This window comes from Garra rufa, chromosome 13 (genome assembly GCF_049309525.1).
Source record: "Garra rufa chromosome 13, GarRuf1.0, whole genome shotgun sequence".
NCBI lineage: Eukaryota > Metazoa > Chordata > Actinopteri > Cypriniformes > Cyprinidae > Garra > Garra rufa.
The window spans coordinates 6,458,351-6,475,736 of NC_133373.1; the positions used below are offsets into that span (position 1 = coordinate 6,458,351).

At 36.3% G+C, this 17,386-nt stretch overlaps 2 protein-coding genes across 3 annotated transcripts in view; one reads left to right on the forward strand and one right to left on the reverse strand.

Annotated features, from left to right (window-relative positions):
* brf1b (BRF1 general transcription factor IIIB subunit b) overlaps window positions 1–17,386 on the reverse strand; it is a 90,452-nt gene that overhangs the window by 46,356 nt on the left and 26,710 nt on the right. The window contains exons 7-9 of the mRNA XM_073816450.1: window positions 5,924–6,073; window positions 1,854–1,947; window positions 425–551 (exon numbers count right to left, since the gene is read on the reverse strand). Coding sequence (XP_073672551.1) covers window positions 425–551; window positions 1,854–1,947; window positions 5,924–6,073 — 371 coding nt within the window. The remainder of the gene's footprint in view (window positions 1–424; window positions 552–1,853; window positions 1,948–5,923; window positions 6,074–17,386) is intronic.
* Window positions 11,122–16,593, forward strand: btbd6b (BTB (POZ) domain containing 6b). 2 transcript variants are annotated; one of them, XM_073816452.1, is made up of 5 exons: window positions 11,122–11,264; window positions 13,146–13,440; window positions 13,531–13,621; window positions 13,703–13,821; window positions 15,168–16,593. In XM_073816452.1, the coding sequence occupies exons 2-5, from the start codon at window positions 13,235–13,237 to the stop codon at window positions 16,198–16,200; spliced, it is 1,449 nt and encodes a 482-aa protein (XP_073672553.1). In that variant the 5' UTR covers window positions 11,122–11,264; window positions 13,146–13,234; the 3' UTR covers window positions 16,201–16,593. The 2 variants fall into 2 exon arrangements, with proteins under 2 accessions (XP_073672553.1, XP_073672552.1); XM_073816451.1 differs by lacking the exon at window positions 11,122–11,264 and having other exon boundaries at window positions 12,699–13,440.

The following is a 17,386-nucleotide window of genomic DNA, read 5'->3' on the forward strand; positions in this document are numbered from 1 at the left end:
ACTTTAAAGGCGATTTTCTCAATATTTTGATTTTTTTGCACCCTCAGATTTCAGTTTTTCAAATAGTTGTATATCAGCCCAATATTGTCCTATCCTAACAAACCATATATATATTCATGGAAAGCTTATTTATACAGCTTTCAGATGAGGTATAAATGAAAAAAATGACCCTTATGACTGGTTTTGTAGTCCAGGGTCACATATGCTGATATATTTATTATTAACATGCTGAAAACAGTTGCTGCTTAATATTTTTGTGGAAGCTGATACATTTTTTTCAGGATCTTTAAATAGAAAGTATAGGGAGAGCATTTATTTGAAATAGAAGCCTTTAGTAAATGTATTTATAAATGTCTTAACTGTAATTTTTGATCAATTTAATGCCTCTTTGCTCTTAACGGTAATGTATCCCCCATATGAGTACCTGCTGCATTTTGACTTTTTTCTGTCCTGCAACAAAAGACGGAGGATCACATTCTTTTTCAAGGTCCACTCGCATGAACTCATCGATGGTCAGGGCGCTGGTGGGGGTCTCCTCAAACTCTGTTAGCCTGGACGATACAGTAATTTAATTAGATTTAATACTATTGACAATATATACCACCCTAGTTTTACCCTAAGTACAGTTGAGGTCAAAAGTTTACAGACACCTTGCAGTATTTGCAAAATGTTAATTATTTTACCAAAATAAGAGGGATCATAGAAAATGCATGTTATTTTTTGTTTAGTACTGACCTGAATAAGACACTTTACATAAAAGATGTTTACATATAGTCCACAAGAGAAAATAATAGCTGAATTTATAAAAATGACCCAGTCCAAAAGTTTACATACACTTAAATCTCTTGTTTGTCCTGAACAGTTAAATTGTCCGCTGTTCTTCAGAAAAATCCTTCAGGTCCCACAAACTCTTTGATTTTTAACCTTTTTTTGTATTTGAACCATTTCCAACAATGACTGTATGGTTTTGAGATCCATTTTTTCACACTAAGGGCAACTGAGAGACTCATATGCAACTATTACAGAAAGTTCAAACGCTCACTGATGCTTCAGAAGGAAAAAACGATGCATTAAGAGCTGGGGAGTGAAAACTTTTTGAATTTGAAGATCAGGGTAAATTTTAATTATTTTGTATTCTGGGAAACATGCAAGTGTCTTCTGTAGTTTCTGAAGGGCAGTACTAAATGAAAAAAATATATATATTTAATCAAAATAAGAAAAATGTACACATCTTTATTCTGTTCAAAAGTTTTCACCCCCTGGCTCTTAATACATCGTTTTATTTCTGGAGCATCATTGCGTGTTTGAACCTTCTGTAATAGTTGCATATGAGTCCCTCAGTTGCCCTTAGTGTGAAAAGATGCATCTTAAAATCATTCAGTCATTGTTGGAAAGGGTTCAAATACACAAAAACGCTAAAAAACAAACAAACAAAGAATTCGTGGTACCTGGAGGATTTTTCTGAAGAACAGCGGGTAGTTCAGTTGTTCAGGACAAACAAGGGACTCATGAACAACTATCACTAAACAAAAAAAATGCTGTGGATTATTCAGGTAATCACACAATATTAAGAATCAAGCGTATGAAAACTTGTGAATAGGGTCATTTTTATAAATTCAACTAATATTTACTCTTGTGAACTATATGTAAATGTCTTTTATGTGAAATATCTTATTGTATGATCCCTCTTATTTTGGTCAAATAATTAACATTTTGCAGATTAAACTGTAAACTTTTGACTTCAACTGTATATGTCAGGTATTTAAACATTATGTATAAAACATTTGTTGTTTTTGGGTGACAACAGCAGACAATTTTCTCAAAAATCAGCTTTGATTAGCCATGACATTCACCTTTTTCTCAGCGTGGCCTCGCACACCTTGACGACAGATATCACCTCCTTCACTGTTCGACGGAATTCATGCATACGAGCTGCTACGAGCAGAGCTGGGGGGACATGGGAGAGAAAATGAGGATAAATGTTTTGTCCCAAACCGCATTGTTCTCAATTTGTATGACATTTCACCACCGTGCAAATATACAATGTATGTACCATACAAAATTGTTGAGAGTGCATTTTTTATAGTAATGGGGCATTCGTAAAAAGAATTTCTGCAGATCCTGAGGTGTGTTGTGTGATATAGTAACCTGGTTAGTAGGCATTATGCAATTTGTGCTGCAGAGATGTGTTTAAGACAACCACGACAAAACAAGCCTATACAATACCCTTTTATCCACTGTTACATACAAGCAAATGCTCATCCAATATATTTAGACAATATATTCACTAACACTTGTGTAGGAATTTTTTATTTAATTTTGCTGTCAGACCAATTTTGATCTGTATAAAAACACAAATAAATACAGTTTTACATTTTTTTTTTTTCAAATTAATTAAATGTTAATTAAACATGCAATCAAATGTTAGTAAGATGTAAACACAATATATTCTTCACTATATTTATATTTATTATAAATCTTTATTGCTGGGACACACATCTTTTTGTTATATTTAGACAATATTTCCATAAGCGAACAATATATTTATTTACTAACACTTGTGTAAGATTTTTGTTGTCTTAAAAGCACAAAAAAAGAATTTCAGACCAGTTTTGTTCTGTATAAAAACAAAAAAATTACAGTTCACTAAATGTTAATTAAAAAAAAAACATTTGTAGAATGTAAACATAATATCATAATTGTCAATAACAATATGATCTTTAATATATTTATATTTATTATATATGTTTATTGCTTGGACACACGTTATTTTTTATATTTAGACAACATTTAGAATATACTTAGACAATATTTCCATAAGTGAACAATATATTTATTCACTAAGACTTAGGAATTTCTGTTGTCTAAAAAGCACAAAAACAGAAATTCAGATCAATTTTGATCTGTATAAAAACACAGATGAAGACAAATTACAGTTAAATTACAGAAAATTAATAAATATTAAAAAAAAATTGTAAAATGTAAACATAATGTTATAATTTTCAAAAACAATATGATCTTTAATATACTTATATTTATTATAGATGTTTATTGTTTGGACACACATTATTTTGTCATAATTAGACAATATTTCCATAAGAGAACAATATATTTATTCACTAACACTTGTGTAGGATTTTGTTGTCTACAAAGCACAAAAAAGCATTTCAGACTCATTTTGACCTGTATAAAAACACAAAAGAATTACAGTTAACAAAAATTAAATGTAAAGTGTAAAATTGTAAATAAATGTAAAAATACAATTTTCAAACACAATATTATCTTTAATAAATTTATATATGTTATATACATATTTATTGCTTGTACCTCATTATTTTGTTACTTTGAAATAAGTAAAACTTATTGTATGTCCACTTAGTTGTTCAGTTTCTCATGAAAATGTTAATACATAAATAATATTTTAAGTTAAAGCGGTAATACTGTACAAACATTATTACAATTTTAAATGCAATTTTATTTCAATAGATTTTTTTTATCTATTTCTACGATGCAAAGCTGTATTTTTAGCATCATTACCCCAGTGTTCAATATCACATGACCCTTGCAAAATAATTATAATTTGTTAATTTGCTGCTAAAAGAAACATTATTATATTACAATTTTTTCAAACAGTTATGCTGCTTATTAGTTCTTTGAAAACTGTGATACATTTTCAGGATTTTTGATGAACAGAAAGAGAACAGCATTTATTTTAAATGTAATTTTTTTCTAAAAATGTACAATTATGCACTTTCATTTTTACCAATGATGGCAACTAGTTTAATGCATCATTGCTAAATAGTAGTAATGATTAAAAAAAAAGTATATTGCAAATTGTATCCTAAATTCAGCTAAAATCTAAGTGCAATCATACTGAAGAATCATTATTTCTTGGTGAAAGCGTTCGCACAAACACACTTTTTTGCTTTTATCTTGATCCTCGTTTTTGCAGCGCTCACACTCTGAGCCAGAAGGTGAAGTGTAGTTGTGTTGTGTTTACTCCCCTCGCTCTAAAACAATCAACCTCAATACAGAAAACTGACATTTACACTTACCATATTCCCCTGAATACTGTGAATGATTAATGATGAATTATTAATTATTCAGATATTGCAGCAGCGGATGTTAGATGGGAAAAGTGAGACAGCGAGAGCGGGCTAAACTAGAGATGCAGGCAGGAAGTCTGCCTTCTATTCCTGAGCAGTCAAAGCATCATGCTGACGACAAGAGTGCAGGGACCAATGCGTTCCGCTTCAGATCGAGGGCACCAAGATCTGTGCAGAGGCAAAGCACTCGCCGTGATCTTGTTTTTATCCTTGTTATGGAACTCGCTGCTCCAGTTCCCATGTCAAACTTTTAGCACATTAAGGGATTTGCTTTAAGATCTGACAGATGCGCAGAACTGAAGACTGACTATTTTTATTTCGAGCTGACAAAGGAGGCGTCTAGTGAATCTTTTAACAACTTGGAGGTTAATCCAAAACAAAAAATGACTGAGGTTTAAAGGAACAGTTTACATAAAAATTTAAATTATGGTTTATTTTGTTCCAAACATGTACAGTTGAGGTCAAAAGTTTACATCCTCCTTTCAGAATCTGCGAAATGTTAATTATTTGACCAAAATAAGAGGTATCATACAAAATGCATGTTATTGTTTATTTATTACTGACCTGAATAAGATATTTCACATAAAAGATGTCTACATATAGTCCACAAGAGAAAATAATAGTTGATTTTCAAGCACTTTTGTGTATTTAAACCCTTTCCAACAATGACTGTATGATTTGGAGGTCCATCTTTTCACACTGAGGACAACTGAGAGACTCATATGCAACTATTACAGAAGGTTCAAATGCTCACTGATGCTTTAACAAGGAAAAACATGCATTAAGAGCCGGGGCTGAAAACTTTCGAACAGAATGGAGATGTGTCAATTTAGTACTGCGCTTCAGAGGCTGATCTTCAAATTCAAAAGATTTTCATTCCAAGCTCTTAATGCATGTTTTTTCCATCTAGAGCATCAGTGAGTGTTTGAACCTTCTGTAATAGTTGCATATGAGTCTCTCAGTTGTCCTCAGTGTGAAAAGATGGACCTCAAAATCATACAGTCATTGTTGGAAAGATTCCAAATTCCAAAAAATGCTGGAAAACCAAAACATTTTTTAGACACAAAGGATTTTTCTGAAGAATAGCAGGCAGTTTAACTATTCAGGACAAACAAGGGACTCATAAACAACTTTTACAAAAAAAAAACAACAAAAAAAAAAACAACAACGCTGTGGATCATTCAGGTAACAACACAGTATTAAGAATCAAGGGGATGTAAACTTTTGAACAGAGTCATTTTTATAAATTCAACTATTATTTTCTCTTGTGGACTATATAAACATCTTTAATGTGAAATATCTTATTCAGGTCAGAACTAAATAAACAATAACATGCATTTTGTAAGATCCCTCTTATTTTGGTAAAATAATTAACCTTTTGCAGATTCTGAAATGGGGGATATTTGACCTCAATTGTATGATTTGTTCTTCTGTTGAACACACACACACAATAAAAAAAAAAAAAAAAAAAAAAAAAAAAAACCATTTTGAAGAATGTTTCAGATTTCCAAGCAGTAATAACCAATGGAGTCCAAAAGTTTACAACTCCAAAATAGACAGAGAGGTAGCATAAAAGTAATCCATACAAATTATGTAGTTTGATTCAAGTCTTTTCAACTGGATTTAGATTCTGAGTTCATCATGAGATGATCAAACATTTATTTTGTGTTCACCAGATAAAAAAGAAAATCACACAGGTTTGCAACAACATAAGGGTGAGTAAACAAAGACAGAATTTTCATTTTTGGGTGAATATAACCTTCAAGAGACCGTCAAATACAGCAGAGTGTTTATTATTTGAACATTAGACAATCTACCTGCACCACACAAGCCTGATGGTCGCCGTCCCGTGTGCATCCAGTCTCTTTTCATCCTCTGCAGCAGCCTGAGAGCAGTCATCGAAACCTCGTGAGTCTTTTCACCGAACTCCAACATGTGGGCGAATCGTGGAATGTACAGACATGGATCTATAGATAGAAATAAACAGATCTGTAATCAGCGTCTGGACACAAACCAGAGAACACAACCTAAATATGTTACTTGAGACTGAAAACTGAGTTGGAGTTTATTACAATCATGACTGCACGTCTCTGTGCATCTCATTTAGCTGACGCCCTTTCAGAAAAGATTAAAAAAAGCATTTTTTTTTGTTGTTGTTATCCATGACTCCATGTTGAATCTAGAACACGGTCCTCCTATGGGAACCTTTAAAAGAGGCTTGGCTTAAGAGTCACTCCGTGGGAGCAAATATCCCTCACTTCCACCTACTTCTAAGTCCTTGGGTAAACTCATTCCGCTGGCCCAATAAAGCCTAAACATCACTGCTGTCCTAATAAAAAGGAAATGAGCTCAGCTAAGAAAGGCGGCCATCTATGATCCTATCTAAAGCTACACTATAGGGACTGCACCTGCATTTTCAAGACATAGTACATTCATTGAAATATTCCTAGACTGTCTGTCACTGGGCTTTTTATACATCTAGGTAATTTTATATTAAATTATCATATTAATGCAGTCGAGCGGAGCGGTTGACGGAACACATATTCAGTGCCATCTGTGAAACAGGAATAGTTTAAGTCTTTTAAGTAAAATTTAATTTTCTCATGTAACATTCTTTAGAATGATCCATACTGCTCTGAAAAATAAATTGATTTTCAGACTTCTATTTCAGTCATGGCTGTAAAATGATCTGATTTGTGAAAGTGTGCCTGTCAGAGTTTGATTAAGGGAAACGTGATAAATGAATACAGGGAGAAATAATCAAATAGAGATCTGTGAGAATTGTTGGTAGCGACGGGAAACTTGGCTTTGCAGAAAAATAGGCCTCTTGGAGAGATTTGTGGACAGTAGTACAGGTAGGGGGAATTCTTTACCCACTTTATTTTTCCCATTTGTAGATTGTATGGTTCTAGCTTCTGGTCTCATTTGTGTCCAGCTATTTTTTAGCTTAACAAAATTGCAAATTTTGTTGCTTCATATTGCAAATTGGTGTGTCTTACCATATTCTTTTAATTATGAACACACTGGTTTGTAGTGCAAACCGTTTTACCGTCTCATTATTTCCCTACACTCTTAAAAATAAAGGTGCTTCACGATGCCATAGAAGAAGCTTTTTGCCTAAATGGCTCCATAAAGAACCTTTAACATCTGAAGAACCTTTCTGTTTCACAAAAGGTTCTTTGTGGTGAACAAAGTTCTTCAGATTAAAAAAAGGTATAAAAGAGATGGTTCTTTAAAGAACTTTTGACTTAATGGTTCTTTGTGGAACCAAAAATGGTTCTTCTATGGCATCGCTGTGAAGAACCTTTTGAAGCACCTTTATTTATTTATTTATTTTTTAATGTCTCAGCCATAGACTTACTTCCCCGTTGAAAAATAAGGTGGATAAGAAAGCCATATGCTACATACTCCAACAACAGAGATCCTACTAAAGCAATATTACAGACAATGCTCTTCATTTTGGTGCTAAAATTGGTTCTGATGTAGGTTGAACAAAGACATCCCTTAGAAGACGCACTGAGGGATCAGACATCTCAAACTCAGTCTCTGACCTTGTCTTTTACTTGTCTGATGTGTCTGTAATTGTTAAAATCATCATTTGCTTGAGGGGAGGCTTGATTTTGACACAGCGGGATTGCTAAATTGAAAGCACTAATCAAGACATTCTGCAATTAGCAGATGGTACAAGTGACAACTGTATTTTCATTTTACAGTTAATTCTGCAGTCCAACAAAGTGAAAATGTATAAAAATCCACATAAAACTATAGAAATGCATAACTAAGAGAAACAAAACAGCTGAATGAAAACAGCTTTGTTCATCTTCGGAACCCAAATTAAGATATTTTTGATGAAATCTGAAAGCTTTCTGACCCTGCATAGACAGCAACACAAGGCCCAGAAAAGGTAGTAAGGAAATTGTTAAAATAGTTCATGTGACATCAGTGGTTCTACCTTAATGTTATGAAGCTATATGTGTGCAACGAAAACAAAATAAACAACTTTATTCAACAATTCTTCTCAGCCTTCGATGCGCATTCACAAAAGTACCCCAGCGCATGCCAGTGTGACGTAATGGCCATCATTTATGCTTTATTTTCGCAGCAGATGATTTGTAGTGAGATGCATTTTTGTAAGCATGTTTTCACTGAAGCAGGAGTTTTCCTTCAAAATGAAAGCTCTACTGTTGTTTACATCAAAATAAAAGCTTAAAAGTGCAGTATGAATTGCTGACAGTAAGCGGTTTAAATGGGTAACATTACTGCAGTCGTGTATTGCAGTAATGTAAACCATTAGTAAATTGAATGTGCGAGGCTTCCGTTGTCTGCTTTACAAAAAAGCTCTTAATGGTGCTTGATAATGCAAACTGGTATGATTTATCATATTATTTTAATTATTATCGTAAACGTTGTTTTTTTTCTGCAAATAGTTTTACTATTTAACAACACTTTGTTATTCTAGTTAATTACCTATAGCATGACTACTTCATGTTGAATAAACACAGCTTTTTCTAAAAGATGGATATGACAGGAGCTGTCATATTAGGTGCGTTTGATCATAATTTCTTAGAACTCTTAAAGGAGTAGCTCACTTTCAGAACAAAAATTGACAGATAATGTACTCACCCCCTTTGTCATTCAAGATATTTATGTCTTTCTTTCTTCGGTTATAAAGAAATTATATTTTTTTGAGGAAAACATTTCAGGATTTCTCTCCATATAATGGACTTCTATGGTGCCCCCGAGTTTGAACTTCCAAAATGTAGTTTAAATGCAGCTTTAATGTGCTCTAAATGATCCCAGCCGAGGAAGATGGGTCTTATCTAGCGAAACGATTGGTTATTTTCTAAAAACATTTACAATTTATATACTTTTTAATCTCTAAACAGAGTACACACAGAGCTAGACAACACGAGCATTTGAGGGTAAAAAGTATATAAATTGGATTTTTTTTTTTTTTTAGAAAATAACTGATCGTTTTGCTAGACAAGACCCTTCTTTCCTCGGCTGTGATCGTTTAGAGACCTTTGAAGCTGCATTTTGGAAGTTCAAACTCGGGGGCACCATAGAAGTCCATTATATGAAGAGAAATTCTGAAATGTTTGCCTCAAAAAACATAATTTCCTTACGACTGAAGAAAGAAAAAAAAATTAACATCTTGGATGATGGGGGTGAATACATTATCTGTACATTTTTGTTCTGAAAGTGAACTACTCCTTTAATGTACAGGTCCTTCTCAAAAAATTTGCATATTGTGATAAAGTTCATTATTTTCTGTAATGTACTGATAAACATTAGACTTTCATATATTTTAGATTCATTACACACAACTGAAGTAGTTCAAGCCTTTTATTGTTTTAATATTGATGATTTTGGCATACAGCTCATGAAAACCCAAAATTCCTATCTCAAAAAATTAGCATATTTCATCCGACCAATAAAAGAAAAGTGTTTTTAATACAAAAAAAGTCAACCTTCAAATAATTATGTTCATTTATGCACTCAATACTTGGTCGGGAATCCTTTTGCAGAAATGACTGCTTCAATGCGGCGTGGCATGGAGGCAATCAGCCTGTGGCACTGCTTAGGTGATATGGAGGCCCAGGATGCTTCGATCGCGGGCTTAAGCTCATCCAGAGTGTTGGGTCTTGCGTCTCTCAACTTTCTCTTCACAATATCCCACAGATTCTCTATGGGGTTCAGGTCAGGAGAGTTGGCAGGCCAATTGAGCACAGTAATACCACGGTCAGTAAACCATTTACCAGTGGTTTTGGCACTGTGAGCAGGTGCCAGGTCGTGATGAAAAATTAAATCTTCATCTCCATAAAGCTTTTCAGCAAATGGAAGCATGAAGTGCTCCAAAATCTCCTGATAGCTAGCTGCATTGACCTTGATAAAACACAGTAGACCAACACCAGCAGCTGACATGGCACCCCAGACCATCACTGACTGTGGGTACTTGACACTGGACTTCAGGCATTTTGGCATTTCCCTCTCCCCAGTCTTCCTCCAGACTCTGGCACCTTGATTTCCGAATGACATGCAAAATTTGAGCAACAGTCCAGTGCTGCTTCTCTGTAGCCCAGGTCAGGCGCTTCTGCCGCTGTTTCTGGTTCAAAAGTGGCTTGACCTGGGGAATGCGGCACCTGTAGCCCATTTCCTGCACACGCCTGTACACGGTGGCTCTGGATGTTTCTACTCCAGACTCAGTCCACTGCTTCCGCAGGTCCCCCAAGGTCTGGAATCGGTCCTTCTCCACAATCTTCCTCAGGGTCCGGTCACCTCTTCTCGTTGTGCAGCGTTTTCTGCCACACTTTTCCCTTCCCACAGACTTCCCACTGAGGTGCCTTGATACAGCACTCTGGGAACAGCCTATTTCTTTCTGTGTCTTACCCTCTTGCTTGAGGGTGTCAATGATGGCCTTCTGGACAGCAGTCAGGTCGGCAGTCTTACCCATGATTGCGGTTTTGAGTAATGAACCAGGCTGGGAGTTTTTAAAAGCCTCAGGAATCTTTTGCAGGTGTTTAGAGTTAATTAGTTGATTCAGATGATTAGGCTAATAGCTCGTTTAGAGAACCTTTTCATGATATGCTAATTTTTTGAGATAGGAATTTTGGGTTTTCATGAGCTGTATGCCAAAATCATCAATATTAAAACAATAAAAGTTTTGAACTACTTCAGTTGTGTGTAATGAATCTAAAATATATGAAAGTCTAATGTTTACAGTACATTACAGAAAATGATGAACTTTATCACAATATGCTATTTTTTTTAGAAGGACCTGTATATAACTTTTTAATTAGCAAAACATTACTCAGTGCACCTTTAGGACCTAAACCAGCTACTTTGAGAGTCACTTACTGAAAGTGCTGTACATTTAGAATATTTCACTCTCTGTGTGCATGTTTCACACACTCTGGCTGGCAAAAAACATCATTGTCTAAATTGTGTGCGATAGATAAGCCGCTTATCGTAGGCGAAGGATCCAGTTTCCAGCGCCGGAGCCCTCTGTTGGAGATCCGGGAAAGCTGTGCAAGCCCAACCCCCTCTCTCTCTCATAGCACACTGTAGATTTAACATGGCTCCTGGCTGCCAGCGAGCCTTCAAACATCAAACCTGAATGTATTTTCCTGGCAGCTGCGCTTCGGTCGGCTCAATAAGGTAAAGAACGACTAATGATGTGCTATTTAAGTTCCTCTGCGGTTATTGCTTTATTGAATCGCGAATAATGATTCATAATACTTCGACTAAAGAGTCCGTTTTGGTGGACAAGTCTATGCTGACGGTAGCTGTGTCCTGCTGCTACTTTATCTCTTTAAAACCGGTTTGTTAAAACGCTTGCGTTGTAATCAGTGATCGGACATGTTAATCGTAAACGCGGACGACATTTCCACCGAGCACATCAAAGATTTGCTTAGTAGGTTGAGCACTTCGTTGCAGATGTTTATCCCCTTATGAGACATTTAAGGCTGCATCAGCAAATTGTCTGATCCTTTGAAGTTGAAACACTGCAAACTGGAGCTCGGTGATGGTTGTAATGCGCGTTGGTGGAAAAAGTTACTTTATGAAACAATAAAAACAAATCCCTTCAAAGCTTCGCGCGGATTTCATACAACGCTGATCAAATCTGGCCTCAGGTGACAATGACATGAATAATACTAGTGTAAGATGAGATTCATTTTGTGTTTTGTTTTTATTATTGTATTGCTGGAAGTGAATGCATTGTCAACAGAGATGGGAATTGTAAATGTAAACGATTCTGGTTCCGATGCCGATTTTTGTTAACGATTCAGGTTGCTTAACCGTTCCATTATTTCTTTAGCAGCCTAACGTTACATTTTAAGAAAGAAATCTATAAGTTAATTTATAATTTAATGCCCTCAAATTGTAAATAATAAAATGTTGGATTCAACAGAACAAATAAACGCAGTAGCCTACATTTGTTTTTGTTTTCATTTATGTGCATACAGACTTCTAAATGACTGTTCACAAGCTTTTCAGAAGCATTTACTTTTGTTTGCAGCATTTCAAATTGTAAAATAAGTCTTTCTGTAGCATATTTAATCCAATTTATATTTTCTAAATAAAATATCTCACTGTGTATGTATCTTGAGCTGCACGTTGTCATGTAAAACAACAAGTCTGTGTACAAATATTTGCCTTAAACACAAAGCATTAGCAGTTCTTGCTTCATAGCATGAAATTAATAGCTAGTCAGGTTATTTAGCAACCCTGCGTTTGATTCTTAAATGTTTTGATGCATAAGAGTCGATTCTTAAGAATCGTTTTTGATTCACTAAAATAGAATCGACTCGTACGAGTCCTTCGTTTGTGAATTAACAACACTGTCAGAGTATTTTGTAATGCGTTCAATAAAATTAATTCTATTTGTTTCTTTTTAACGGAATGATTCTCGGTTCCCAACCCTAATCAACAATCAGCAAAGGGTTAATTCGTGCTCGTGTGAGCGGCTAGAGAGGGGCTGGCGGTTCGGCTGTGGGAGGCGCCTCTGGGCTACTGACGTCCGATTCACTCGTAGTTTGATTTGTCAACAGAGAGCTGGGCGTCCTCGACCGTCACACAAAACGGGCTTTACAATAGAGCAGAGACGCTGAGAGCGAATACACCACAGATATGTAGGATGACAAGGACCACGTAGCAATTTCCTTGGTCTGTTCAGATCTCTTGATTTATTTAACCGAACGTAGTGGTTTGCTTTAACTGTTACTTGCATCGTAGTACTTTCACAAGTCCGAGATCGAGGATGGTGAGGATGCGATGAGAAAGAGGAAAAAGTCTTCGAGCTGGAATATTTCCGCTGGACGGATACGTTGATGTTGTTGCAAATGCCCAAATGAAAGAAAAATGTATTTAGAGTGACTCAGGCTGGTTTTTAATTATATAAACGGAGTTGTTTTTCCCCGCTACACCTGCCTTTTAATTACTCCGCAGACTGGTGGATAGACTTGCTGATGCCAACAACGCCAGATTGCCTATATGGCAGGATCATGAAGTTTTTGACGTTTTTCCTTTTGCTTCCAGAAACCTTAAAAAGGACTAGAAAGAGTGGGAAACAGCTGAGCAAGCTGCCAGTATGCTATGAAATTGTGACTTTGTCCTTGAGGAAGAAGATGGCTGCAGAACTCTATCCTGCCAGCATAAACACCAACCTTCCAAACACTAACAGCACAGCAGTCACAACTGCCAGCAAAAAGACCATCGTCCAAGTCACTCAAACGGTGACAACGCCGACTACAACTGCCACTCAGCAGAACATCAACAATAATAACGTCGAGACTGCCAGCTGGCAGTCCACCCACCCGACGCTGCGAGAAAGGTAAGCACGCAATCGGCTTGCTTTTCGAATCGTCTGCGCTGTGTTATGGGTGCGTAAGCAAAATATTCTCTTGCGTTTTGTTTCCTTCAGGAATGCTTTGATGTTTAATAACGAACTCATGGCAGATGTTCATTTTGTTGTGGGTCCTCCTGGCGCGTCCCAAAAAGTTCCAGCACACAAGGTGAGCGCATCTTCCCGTGTCAAAACGCATCTCAAGTGTCTGTTTCATCAAGCGTCTGTTTAACCGCTTTTGTGCTTCCAGTATGTGCTGGCAGTGGGGAGCTCTGTTTTCGGTGCCATGTTTTACGGAGATCTAGCGGAAGGAGAATCTGAGATTCATATTCCTGACGTGGAGCCTGCTGCTTTTTTAATTCTTTTGAAGTAAGTTCAGAACTTAATTTTGATGATAATGTGTCAAAGACGTGACACTCGTTTTCTTAGTCCACAACTATTAATATTTTTACAAACACATAATGCAAACCATATATAGAATGACTTAAGGTAGTGCTGTCAAACGATTAATCTTAATCGCATCCAAAAGAAAAGTTTGTGTTTACATAATATATATGTACTGTGTATATTTATTATGTATATATAAATACACACATTCATGTATATACTTAAGAAAAATGTTGTTTATATATTAAATATATTTTATATATAATATGTGACCCCGGGCCCCAAAACCTTAGCACATATATATGTAGCAATAGCCAAAATTACATTGTATGGGTCAAAATTATAGATTTTTCTTTTATGCCAAAAATCATTAGGATATTAAGTAAAGATCATGTTCCATAAAGATTTCCTACCGTAAATATCAAAACTTAATTTTTGATTAGTAATATGCATTGCTAGGAACTTTATTTAGACAATTTTAAAGGTGATTTTCTCAATATTTAGTTTTTTTTTTGCACCCTTAGATTCCAGATTTTCAAATAGCTGTATCCTATCCCAACAAACCATACATCAATCGAGCTTATTTATTCAGCTTTCAGATAAAAAAAAAAAGACCCTTATGACTGGTTTTGTGGTCCAGGGTCACATATCATATCAAATGTAAATACATTTTTAAAATATATACTGTATGTGTGTTTACTTACATATACATAATAAACATACACAGTAGACATATATCATGTAAACAAAAACATTTTTGGATTTTGGATGTGATTAATTGTTTGACAGCACTATTTCCAAATAAATAAAATAAAAAACTACTTATTAATATTGGAAAACTTTTGAAGTCATTTGGTAAAACCAGTGTCGAGAAGAAAAAAATTAAATAGTCCCTCATGATTATCAAGGTGAATAAATCTGTTAAAATACCAGAAAACTATACTTTTTTTTTTTTTGACAAGGTTAGTTCAGGTTTTGAATGTCATGTGGTGCAACTATCTTAAAATTTAACAATTAAGATGATTTTTTTTTTCCATATGTATACAAGGCTTAAGAAAAATGTTATAATTTTTACTTGGTTGCACTAAATGACCTTTTTAAGAATCTTCACATTAAAAAAATTCTTTAATGTTGGAGTATTCCTTTGTATTCCTTAATATGAATACAAAAACAGTTATCTAATATGCATTTTTTACTTTTGTCTTTTTATGTATTTTAATTATTTGTTGTTGACCCTTCCATATAACTCTAAACTCAATCACTGCAGAGCAGCTTTTAGAAAGACATTATTGTTGGTTTCTAAGTATTTTTTTTTTATTCCCTTCCAGGTACATGTACAGCGATGAGATTGAACTTGAAGCGGACACAGTGCTGGCCACTCTGTACGCTGCCAAAAAGTATATAGTGCCTGCACTGGCTAAGGCCTGTGTTACCTTTCTGGAGACGAGCCTGGAGGCCAAAAATGCCTGTGTGTTGTTGTCCCAGAGTCGACTGTTTGAGGAGCCTGAGCTGACCCAGCGGTGTTGGGAGGTCATTGATGCTCAGGCCGAACTGGCGCTTCACTCTGAGGGCTTCTGTGAGATTGATCTTCAAACGTTGGAGATCATACTAAAGCGAGAGACTCTAAACACTCGGGAGGCGGTGGTCTTCCAGGCAGCTCTCGATTGGGCTGTGGCTGAATGCAAAAGGCAGGGAATGGGACCGACCTCTCGTAATAAAAGGGCAGTGCTGGGCAAAGCTCTCTACTTGGTTCGCATCCCAACCATGACCCTGGAGGAATTCGCCAACGGAGCTGCACAGTCAGACGTTTTAACACTGGAAGAGACTCACGATGTCTTCCTGTGGTACACGGCAGCCAATAAGCCCAAGCTGGAATTCCCACTGCAGAAACGAAAGGGGCTGACGCCACAGCGCTGCCATCGTTTCCAGTCCTCGGCGTACCGTAGTAACCAGTGGCGTTATCGCGGACGTTGCGATAGCATCCAGTTCGCGGTGGACAAGAGGATCTTCATTGCAGGGCTTGGCCTGTACGGTTCCAGTGGTGGAAAGGCAGAGTACAGCGTCAAGATCGAACTCAAGCGCCAAGGAGTCACCCTAGCCCAGAATCTAACAAAATTTGTCTCAGACGGATCCAGCAACACCTTCTCCGTATGGTTTGAACACCCGGTCCAAGTGGAGCAGGACACCTTCTACACAGTCACTGCCATCTTGGATGGGAATGAACTTAGTTACTTTGGACAGGAGGGTATGACGGAAGTGCAATGTGGAAAGGTGACCTTCCAGTTCCAGTGTTCTTCGGACAGTACCAACGGAACTGGAGTACAGGGGGGTCAGATCCCAGAGCTGGTCTTCTATGCCTAAAATGGTCAGGATGTCCATGTTGCAGTGCATTCCGCTCACTGGAATTGAATACAGGGTCTCGTGAGGCTCTTGCCTTTATTATGTAGCAGCGGTGAACTTGATGGTAATGGCACTTCAGAACCACAGTGGACTCAGATGGAAGGAATGTTCTTCAGCTTTATTTATTGCAAAAATTATATATATTTGATTTAATTATTGACGCTGCTGCAAGCAGATCTATATATATATATAAATGAAGATAGTTGTACTGCTCTAATAGTGGACGGAAGCCACTAGTGTGTCATGTTTTGTACATAACTTATTTGTTTTCAGCTTGATGCTGACTGACAAATAAAATGTCTTGTATTAGTGATCAGCTTCCTGAATTGCAGATTATAAACGTTTTTGTGACGAGTCCAAAGTTGTTTTCACTTCTTATTCATATTCAGCTCAATCTTTACTTTATCAATCAGGGAGGTTGAACTCAATCTATATTTTAAATGCTCTAAAAGTACATACATGTTAAAATAAAATCATTCAAATGAGGTAATACAAGCTTTTTCTAATGATATGCATTGCATTCAAACTGAAATCCCCAAAAATGAACCCACACACCACAACAGCAGTGGGTTTGTGTAAATGAGACAGTGATTGTTAAGTGTGGATGAAATATTCATCTTGAAAGGCCACATAAAGAACCTATTATCCCAAGCAGGCTGCATGAGGAACTGAAAGGGAGTCTGTTTGAATTGAGCCCATAGAATCTGCTGCTCCACCGTTTGCATTCTAATTGAGGGTTTAGTAAACATAGAGCAGATGCAGCTTGGTAAAACAGCAGATTTTTGCCCCACACAAAAACAGATGAATATGGAATTATGACACATGGAGAGCTGCTAATCAGACTGCATTCTTGGATTATGCCCAATACTTTAGTATGGGATGTTCTCTAGTGCATACTTGAATCATTTTGTCTCCGCTTCCTCTAATCTGATGAGTCTGTTTAAAAAAACCCGCAGACCTGTTCTGTCCTCACAGTGTGCACAGAAGGTGGAAAAAGGGTTGTGGTGAATATGATGGAGCGTAATGGATTTTTTGACATGACGCAGTGCCCCCTAGTTACATCTGGCTAGACTGCAACTTGCTATGAATATGATTTCCAGATGGGTAAAATATTTTCAACCTGTTTCTGACATAGCTTGAATTACAG